Source organism: Musca domestica, unplaced genomic scaffold, assembly GCF_030504385.1.
Source record: "Musca domestica strain aabys unplaced genomic scaffold, Musca_domestica.polishedcontigs.V.1.1 27, whole genome shotgun sequence".
In the NCBI taxonomy this organism is placed as follows: domain Eukaryota; kingdom Metazoa; phylum Arthropoda; class Insecta; order Diptera; family Muscidae; genus Musca; species Musca domestica.
Window position 1 is genome coordinate 11454126 of NW_026712286.1, and position 9871 is coordinate 11463996.

At 36.4% G+C, this 9871-nt stretch overlaps 2 protein-coding genes across 2 annotated transcripts; one reads left to right on the forward strand and one right to left on the reverse strand.

The window, feature by feature from the left end:
- Positions 1–625: 625 nt before the first annotated feature.
- On the forward strand, positions 626–2980 carry LOC101893568 (protein FRG1 homolog). The gene is made up of 4 exons (XM_005176678.4): positions 626–823; positions 1964–2072; positions 2139–2723; positions 2787–2980. The coding sequence occupies exons 2-4, from the start codon at positions 2011–2013 to the stop codon at positions 2932–2934; spliced, it is 795 nt and encodes a 264-aa protein (XP_005176735.1). The 5' UTR covers positions 626–823; positions 1964–2010; the 3' UTR covers positions 2935–2980.
- Positions 2981–7488: 4508 nt separating this feature from the next.
- LOC101893737 (RNA-binding protein Rsf1) lies at positions 7489–9633 on the reverse strand. Its single transcript, XM_005176679.4, has one exon. The coding sequence runs from the start codon at positions 9471–9473 to the stop codon at positions 8841–8843; it is 633 nt and encodes a 210-aa protein (XP_005176736.1). The 5' UTR covers positions 9474–9633; the 3' UTR covers positions 7489–8840.
- Between the last annotated feature and the right edge of the window lie 238 nt (positions 9634–9871).

Genomic DNA, 9871 nt, shown 5'->3' on the forward strand with positions numbered 1-9871 from the left:
TTCTACAAAATATAAATTTCTCACCTACACACAAAAGAATTAAACGCTGTATTCACATAGGAAGTCGATTGCGTATACGTCAAATTAAACTCACTAAGAGTCGATTTTTTTTGACGTGCTGTCTCTTTTATTATCCATATGTATTTCCGTGTGTATATCCAAATAGCCATTTTACATACGACTCATAATTTTTCGTGTCACACATTTGCATGTGTTTTTTTATTTATTTTTTTTTTTTTTTTGTTTACAATCGTGCACTTTTATTGAAAATTTAATTTTAAATATATTTTCACACAACAAACAAATTCTTTTCATTATTCTTTCATATTTTTACGATGAAAATAGGGCTCGCTGTGATGTAAAAAACATTTCGTCTGATAAAACCTTAAATGAGCTTTTATTGATTGCACAAACAAAAACACCGGATGATATAAAAAAACAGCTGATTGCTTCATGGAAAAAAGAAGAAATTCAAGTGATTGCTTTATTTATTACCAAGTGCGAACATCCCTTTTAAGAATACGTTACGTTACACACTAACTAGAAATAGGATGAGCGATCTCTTTAATAGAACAATGAACCAACTCAGTCGTAGACCATACATAAATTCGAAACCTGACACGCAATATATCCACAACTGTGTATTTATGGATATGATATAAAAATAACTCTAATTTGCATTCTCTCCTGATAGTTTTTATATCACACGGGCTGCACAACAAAGTGAAAGCAGTTCACTGAGTTCCCCTTAGTGAATAGTCTAATTGAGCAAATTGATTCCATGTAAACAAAGCAAACAACATTGAGAGTATAACAGGAACAGGCAAACAGAGCACGAAGCCGATCGGCTCGCAGTCGGCGTGCAGCCGCCGCCGACTTTTTTTAAGTGATCTGAGCCGCCGCTGACGTATGCGGCTCTCATCGGCTCAAATTTTTAGCCGACTGAGTCGGCTAAGCCGTGGAAAAATATAAATTTATACAGCAAATTTGTATAAATATGTCTTTTAATCTTATAGATAAATTAACATATTATAATGCTCATTATTGGACGATAATTTACATTGCGCACTCGTCTTCGAGAGGCAAAAACGTGTAGGCTATTTATATTAATTATACCCTACACCACATTGTGGTAAGGGTATTATGTCTTTGTAGATTTGCTTTTTTATCAGAAAACCTTTGGCAACCTTTTGTAACTTACGAATTTTGATGGAGTGGCAACCATATTGTTTGCCAAAGATTCGTTGTGTTTTTGCTTGTTCAAGGAAAATAATGCAAAATGTGCCAAAGGAATATTAAAAATTATTTTTCCGCTGACCGAAAGGGTCAAACAGTTTTGACTAAATCAGAATCCGATTCAGACGAATCTGTTGATTCTTCTAATGTACAAAATAACGTAGAGTTAGAAATAAGAAAATATTTGGAAATGAAAGTCGAGGCGGTTGAGCCTCTAGATTGGTGGCGACAGAACAAACAAGTACGTTAAAGATTCACATCTTAAACTTGTTTTAAGCATGTTACGTTTTGACCATTTACTTTTTATAGATTTTTCCAAATGTTGCTACTGTAGCAAATATGTGCTTTGGAATTCCAGTCACATCAGCATCTTCAGAGCAAGCATTTTCATATGCCGGGAATTGTGTAAATGCTAAGAGAAGCAACCTGCATCCGGCAACAGTAAAGAAACAATTGTTTGTTCACGATAACAAGGCGGTCGTCGAACCATTTTTATCAAATTAAAGTATTTTTATTATAATTTTTAATGTGCTATAAGCAACAAATGTGCATATAAACTTATATTTTCATTTTTATTTTAAATTAAATGAATTGACAGTTATTAAAACAACCGAAATTATTTGTTCACGTTAAAGTCGTCGGCTGTAGCCGACTTTTAGCCGCCGCCGGCCGTATATTGCTTTAGCCGCCGCCGCCGAGAATTTCACATCGGCTTCGCCCTCTGCAGGCAAACGTAAAAAATTAAATTAATAATAAAATCTCAAAGTAGAAAAAATGTCATCCGAATACGATAAAGTAAAAATTGGCAAATTGGTACTGAAAGGAGAAAAACACAAGTAAGCATCCTGTTCCTAAAATTCCAATAACATTTTCCTAACAAGTTTTCCCCCATCCATTTCCAGAAAAAGCAAAAAACGCAAGAAGGAAAAGGAACACAAAGATGATAAACACAAGAAACGTAAGGTGCAGGTGGACGAAGATGCTCTCAAACACGGCGGATGGTGGCAGGCAAAGTTGACGTCAGAAATCACCGGTCCAGTGGCAATACAATTTGGCGAACATTCCTATGTTAAGGCCCTCGATAATGGTTTATTTACGCTGGGAGCACCACACCGTGATGGCGAGGGACCAGATCCAGAGGAAATTTTTACAGCATTTCCAATCAATGACAGAAAGGTTTCGTTTAAATCTGGTTATGGAAAATATTTAAAAATTGAAAAAGATGGTGTGGTGACGGGCCGATCCGAAGCTGTCGGTAGCTTGGAACAATGGGAACCCATCTTTGAAGATGGTAAAATGGCTTTATTATCGGATTTGGGTTTCTTTATGTCAATCGATCCGGAGGATGATGCCTGTGTGGCGTTGCGTAAAAAAGTCACAGGTTTGGAAATTTGTGTTATTCGATGTAACAACCCTCGGGAGACGGTGGTCGATGAAGAGCCGCAAGAAGAAAAGGGGGATTTATATGAAGTCGAAAAGAATTATGTGTAAGTGGAGAGTTCTTTTATATATTAGTAATTGAAAATAATGAGTGTTTTTGGTTTTTGCAGGAAAAAGTTCCAGAAATTCCAGGATAAAAAGTTACGAATTAATAAGAATGACATTAAAGAATTGGAAACAGCCAAGGAAAAGGGAACTCTACATGAGGCCCTATTGGACAGACGTAGCAAAATGAAAGCTGATCGTTACTGTAAATAGTCGGATGTTTTTTTATACAAATAAACCCAATTACATGAGTTTCAAAGGGGAGTGTTTTATTAGCTATAACGCGGCGTAGGATATTTCAAACCATATAGCAGACGTATGCATATTAATCTGGAGGACTTCCAAAGTTAAATTTTTTTACACTTCCAGATCTAGGACACGTCGGGGAAATAGACATTAGGCGGATCGTTCAAAAAATACCGAGTTCCTAATGTTAGATTTTACTTTTTAACTATGAATCAACAAATCGTTACTCCACACAATTCTACCAATAGAGCACAAAATAGGCCAACCTAACATAGATATTTTATTTTTTTTTAAACCTTGTAAATTTCCTACATTCTGTTTTAGAAAGAGCTTAAGATTTTAAAGGAAAAAAAGACAAAGCAGGGAACAGCTCAAGATTTTTAAATATTTTAAAAGGGTTAGAGAATACTCAAAAATTACTTTTTGTTGATACCACAGTTCGAATTTTTTAAAATATTTATTTCCTAAACTTTTAATATCTCGCGAATTTTTCTTCGGATATTTTTGAAGGAAGAAAATAGGTTTTAGAATTTTATGAATGCTTTTAAATTTAAACAAGTTAAAAAGCAGCCAAGTTCGGCCGGGCCGAACTTTTAATACCCTCCACCAATTGGAAGGAACTTACAAAATACCAAAAAAAAAATCCCTTGAAAAATGCAGATATAATTTTAAATATTTCGAATATTAGGTGTTAGGGTTAAATGGAGCTATACGAGAACGTGGACCTTTTACATCCACCAAAGTTGGTGGCTATTACGAAGTGCAAATACCAACTTTGAGATAATTCTGTTGAAAAATGTGATTAATATCATCAAAATACCGATTATTTGGAAGACCACGCCTTTGTATAGTCCCCATACAACGATATGGGGACTTTATAAAGGCGTGGTCCTGCACTGGAAATTTTCTGTCATAGGAGGAAGTACCCATTAGGAAATTTAAATGACAAATTTTGAACAATTCCAGTGAAACTGTGAGACAAGTTACTAAAATTCCGAAAATCTAGGATCTATACCAAAACTTGTGACCTATATGTACCGTTCGCTGTAAAGATGTTTTCTACCTACCGGGCACACATACTCCCAATTTACAGCAAGTTCGGGCGTATACTAAAACGTGGACTCAATACCAAAAGTCCTGCAGACCTAAAACACATTCGAGTGGAATGTTATCAACTGACTTCATTTCGTTCGGAAGCTAGAGTGATTTCCACAGACGGACGGTCATGTTTAAATCGACATAAAATTTTATGCTAATTAATTATATACTTTGTGGGGTCTAAAATCTATACTTCGAGGTATTACAAACGGAATGACAAGCTTATTGTACGCCCACACTACGGTGGGGGGTATAAATTACCAGTAAAGTCAGTCGGGCAGGCCGACTTTATGATACCCTACACCTACAGCTATGATTATAATTATAGTTTAAAGTTTCTAAGGACAAAATATGGCGAAGCATTTGTATCTTTTCAATTCGGGCTTGTATTGTCCATTTTGTGCACAATTAACTTGAAATCGAATAAATATATATATGGAAGCTATATCCAAACCTGAACCGGTCTCGATAAAATTTGTCAAAGATATTTCTGAGCTGTATTTGATATATTTCCCTGAATATCGTTGTTACGGAGTGCAAATATAACAAATCGGATGAACAACATATACATGAGCTATATCTGAACCGATCTTCACCAAATTTGACATACTAGCTTCTAGACTCAATTTAGTCGTAGTTGCCAAATTCCATCCCATTTGGGCTAATATTACACGTTTGTTGCACAATAAAAAAGCAAATCGGACGAAGTTATGTATGGGAGCTATGTCCAAATCTGACTTGATCTCTTTAAAATTAAGCTGTATTTAATATATTTCCGCAGATAAAATTGTTACAGAGTGCATATTACGCCTGCGGAAGACAAAAATAACAAATCGGATGAACAATATATATAGGAGCTATGGCTATATCTGAACCGATTTCGATTTCTATGCAGACCATTAAAAGGATCTATGGTTCAATCTCGTTTCCTTTTGCCTGATACAAATTCACAAAGACGTAATACCCTGACTATCTTGTGATGTAGGGTATAAAAACTTTAAGTGGGCTAACAGTAGAGAGCTCGTACTTAGATTTTAAGGGTTAGATGGCAAAAATATTGAAAAGGTCGCAGATTTTTTAAATATTTTCAGTTTAAAAAAATATTTAAAAGATCTCGGGATTTTTAAGCTAATTTTTTGATTTAATTAAAATTCATTTGAGGGCCTAACACGGTATCAACATCTTTCAAAAATATTTTTAAGAACCATATAGAACTTGTTGGATTCCTAAGAAAATGTTTTGAGGGCCAAGCATAGCCCCGTGAATTTTTACCAATAATTGTTGAGGAGAATTCTTCCAAAGTCCACATTTAAAAGTATATCACTGTGTAATAAAATGTCACCATGAGGGTTTTGATCGTAATTTACTTTGAGTTCAATATATTTCCTTGAAATCTTTATCTCTTTCCTTTAAATCAATATTTTTGTTGGTTAGTGTTTTTCCCTATATTAAAATAAGTATTTACCCCACTAAATTATATTGTTAGTTTTATTAATATTTACATTTTTTCTCTTACCTGTGCTTTAACCTTTTGTTTACCAATTTCTCACAAAGAGCACAACAAGAAAGTGCCCTTGAAAAATTAAGCCAATTTACAACTCATTCATTAACAATTCCCCATGGAAAACAAATTCCATACATTAGCATATTGATTGGTTGGCTTCCTGCCGGCCGGTTGGTGGCGATCGGCCATAATTTCACAGCAGAAGATTGGATGAACAGCATAACACGAAAAAATAACAAATGGCGGGTAATTACCAAACCAAAATAAAAACAAGATGGATGCAGATGCCAGCTAAATATTAAAGAGCTAAAAATAACAGAAGGGTGAGAGAGAGCGCGGCTGACTGGCTGGCTACGAGGGAAATTTGTTATTTTTTCTTTTTTTGGTGGTGTGAGAGCGTGTGTGTCGTCGTCGTTGTTGTCGAAGTAAAAGTTGCTGTCGTCGTTGTTGTGTGAAGGAAAAAAATTATAAAACAAAATGGAATCAAAGAAAAATTTGTACTTAGGTATTTAAAGATGTGACGAATGTGACTTTTTCTTTCCATTTTTTGAGCCAATTTGTTTTGTAATTTTTTTTTTGTTTGGTGTTTAGCTTGCATTCCAAATTAGGTAAATACGAAGAAGCTTGGAAAGGAGAGTTCCCCGTTCAAATGCTTAGCTGGTCTTTTTGTTTCGTGTGGCCAAGACTCAGGAGGGGGATGAAATAAAAGCGTAGCTGTAGTCTAAGATAGTAGTTAGAGGTGGCTTTTGGTTTTTCATATCATTCGTTTGGACGAAGATTTGTCTTGTCGTAGCAAATAAAATACTATGCGCAGGAGGATGGTGGATGAGATTAACGGAAAAATTTTGTTCGTGGAGAAAACGAAGCGGACGTACGTGACAAAACGTAGGTCGAAGAAGTTTCAACAAAACATGGCTGTTTGTTGGCTGGTGGCGGTGTGAAATTTTGCTTGCTTTGAGTTCTGGATTAAGGGTGCGTTTTTTCGAAATCAAATCAAGATGCGATGATGCGTAAACGGAAAGTATAAAAACAAATTAAAAACGTTGGAGGTGATTGGTTGGTTGGTTGTTCGATAAATTTGTTTTCTTGGGTGGTGGTAGTGGGGTTGTATAGTAGAAGAAAGATGAAGTGTTATAAAGGATGTTTGGCGAGGTTGTCTTGCGCGTGACTGTACACCATATGTTTGCATTTTTTTGAAGAGAATCTGGTTGGAGAGCCCTTGGGTGGTTTGGACCAAAAGCCGCCGCAGGGGCGCTGTGCTGACTTTTGGTATACACCACCACCTTATGAAGGCAGGGATGGTGGTTGGTTTGAGAGCGTTGTAACAAAACAAATTCATGGTAAATTTGTTGTTTAACGTCGTACCGAAGAAGCTTACGCAGAGTTTGGGCGGTGGACATTTTCCTCATTGTTTTTGCTTATATATGGAATCTAAAGATGTGTGTTGTTAAAATGGAGTACGTTGCGAGAGCTATAAACGATATAGTGTGGTGGAGAGATGGTTAGCTAGATATGTACATTATATTTAAAAGAAATAAACATTAAGCGTAGGTAGACCGGCCTCTAAGAAGTCGTCGGAGGTCCAGAGTTGAAAGGGAAAGTTGTTGGTTGTTTGATTTTGATTAATTTTTTGTTGTTGTTAACGTAGAAATGTGTAAATTTTGTAAAGTCGTCGTAGTCAAAACAAAGATCGTCGTCGTAGTCGTCGTTGCTCGCAGAAAATTAACAAAGAATAATTGAACACAAGAAAATAAAAAATAATCGAAATTGCAATACTTTTTTTAATGGCCTCCTCTTTTTGGCTTCCAATGCTGTGGGGTTGGGTGATACCACTTCTCTTCGCTTGGGGGTTTCGTTGCTGTAAATTCGAAGTACATTAAATATGGCATGGTTTCATAAATAAAACGACGTAAGGATTATTTTTGGATTTTTTTTCTTGTTTTTTCTTCATTTTCTTTTTGTTCTTTCTTCGTTTCTTGGAATACTGTGTAATGCTATACAGAGAGAAATATGATGTGGGGGTACGAGAAGTAGTTACATGAAAATATCTTCTTCACATGCGTAATAAGGGGACTTTTGTTATATTAATACGTTAATAATTTTTCTTCTTCATCTTCCTTTTGACTTGTGTTTCTTTTTCTCGTTCTGTTTTGTATTCTTGTTTTTATATGACGTACAAACTTAGCGTAGTATTTTTTACTTGCATTAAATTACGTAGTATAAGAGTTGAAGGTAGTGGGGTAAGGAGGAGTTCGACCAGATATCAGGGGAAAAGAAGGAAAAAATTAAATTTAGTTTTTTAAAAGAATTTTGGCAAGAAAAAATACTCATTTCCACACCAGGCAGTTTTAATTAATGCAATTGTCAGGTTTGGGGTGAGAAAGAGATCACCGTTGATTTCTCTCACAAACTTAGAATTGCTTTAAATAAAATTACCCAGTGTGAAATGCCACTAAATAATTAATTTTTGTCTTCTTTTCATTGTTTTCTAAAGGTACGGGGAATAATTTGTTTAGAGGGGTGTAGGAGAACTTAAAATTAGCGTTGTATACAAATCAATTCAAATCAGCTCTCTCTTTCTCTTGACATTTCACTCTCTTTTTCGCTCTCTCAACAACGTACGCAGTACATTTTGTTTCTTTTTGCTTAAAACGGCGATTTTTTTTGTCGTTTCTTCTTCACTTGCATACATATTATTATTATTATTCGTTCACAATACATTTTTTGCGTTTCAAAAAAATTAAAAATATTTCAAGAGTTACTCATCATCAAGAAGGTGATAACACATCCCAGAAAAATTGAAATGTGGCGATTGTTTTTTTGTTTCCAAATTTTTTACAGAGTTGGTTCGAGTTGTTTGTAGTTTTAGGGGAGAAGGAGAAGATATAGGGGTGGTATAATTAAAATTATGACTTATATCACTAGGAGAGACGATTCTTTTACAAACAAAAGTAGATACGTTTTGTATGTATGTAGTATGTAGATATATGTTTCACAAAAGAAAACATACGTTTTTTTGCTTCTTGGCCAAATCATTTTTCTAACACATTTTTTTTCTAGCGCTGCACTTAAACGTAGTTAGGGGTAATTTTTTTTTGTATTTTTCAAAGATTAATCTTGAAGCTTACTTGTCTTGTCTTATGCGCTGTATTGCAGATGTTGTCAGATATTGCAGTCGATGATGATGTTAGAGGGGGCGTAGATTAAGCTTTCGACGTCGATGGATGATGATGATGCTATTTTACGTAGTAGTAGTAGATAGTTATCGCTTTTAGAAGCGACCCATTGGGGAACGTGATCTAAAACGACCACCGCCGCCACCTTGACCACCAAACGAACGTCCACCACTTTGGCTGCCACCATCGCGTCCATACGAATCACGGCGACTGAAACCACCACCGCCGCCATCACGTCCATAACCACCGCCAGAGCGGCCACCAGATCCATAGCTATCGCGTCCATAGCCACCTCCTCCGGAGCGGCCACCTCCAGAACCACCACCGTAGCCGCGATCATTGTAACGGCCACCGCTGGAGGAGTTACGTGGTCTGAAGCCACCACCACTGCTGCCGCTACGACGACCACCGCCGAAGCCACCATCTCGTCGTCCGCCATCGCGACCACCTCCACGGCCACCAGGGCGACGCCCTCCTTGTCGTGGCCTTCCTTTGCTGATTTCCACACGCAGTTGTGAGCCCAACAATTCGGTGCCATTCAAAACGTCGCAGGCCTTTTGGGCATCGTCACGATGCTCGAATTCGACAAAAGCAAAACCTGGTGGATTGAAAGCAATCCAGACGGAATTTAATTTACCATATTTTGTGAACTCTCCCTCCAAGTCGTCCTTCTTGATTTTGTCGGTCAAATTGCCAACATAGACGCGTGTGCCTCGTTGATCACCCATTGTTATTTCTGTTTTTTGCTGTTTAACTTTACTTTTTAATAAAAAATGTTTAAGGAAAAATTAGATAATTTTTCCACTGAATTTTTTCTTCTTTTTTACTGAAAACTGTTCTCCGTGTATACGTGTTCACCCAACCGATACTGAAAAATGTATGTATTCGATGGTTTTTGCTATATCATGACATCACTTCGGCATGGCTTGGCTTGCCGACATTTTATAATTGCATCCACACTATTTTCATCTCTTTTACTCTTAGGACACTAAAAGTGAGTGCAAATTGGCAATGCTGTCTTCTCTATCTTGGGTATAGGAAAAAGAGAAGACGGTATTGACAACCCTTATGTGCAGGGTTGTATTTGATGATAAGAAAAGAGTTTTGACATCATGGGTAACTATGA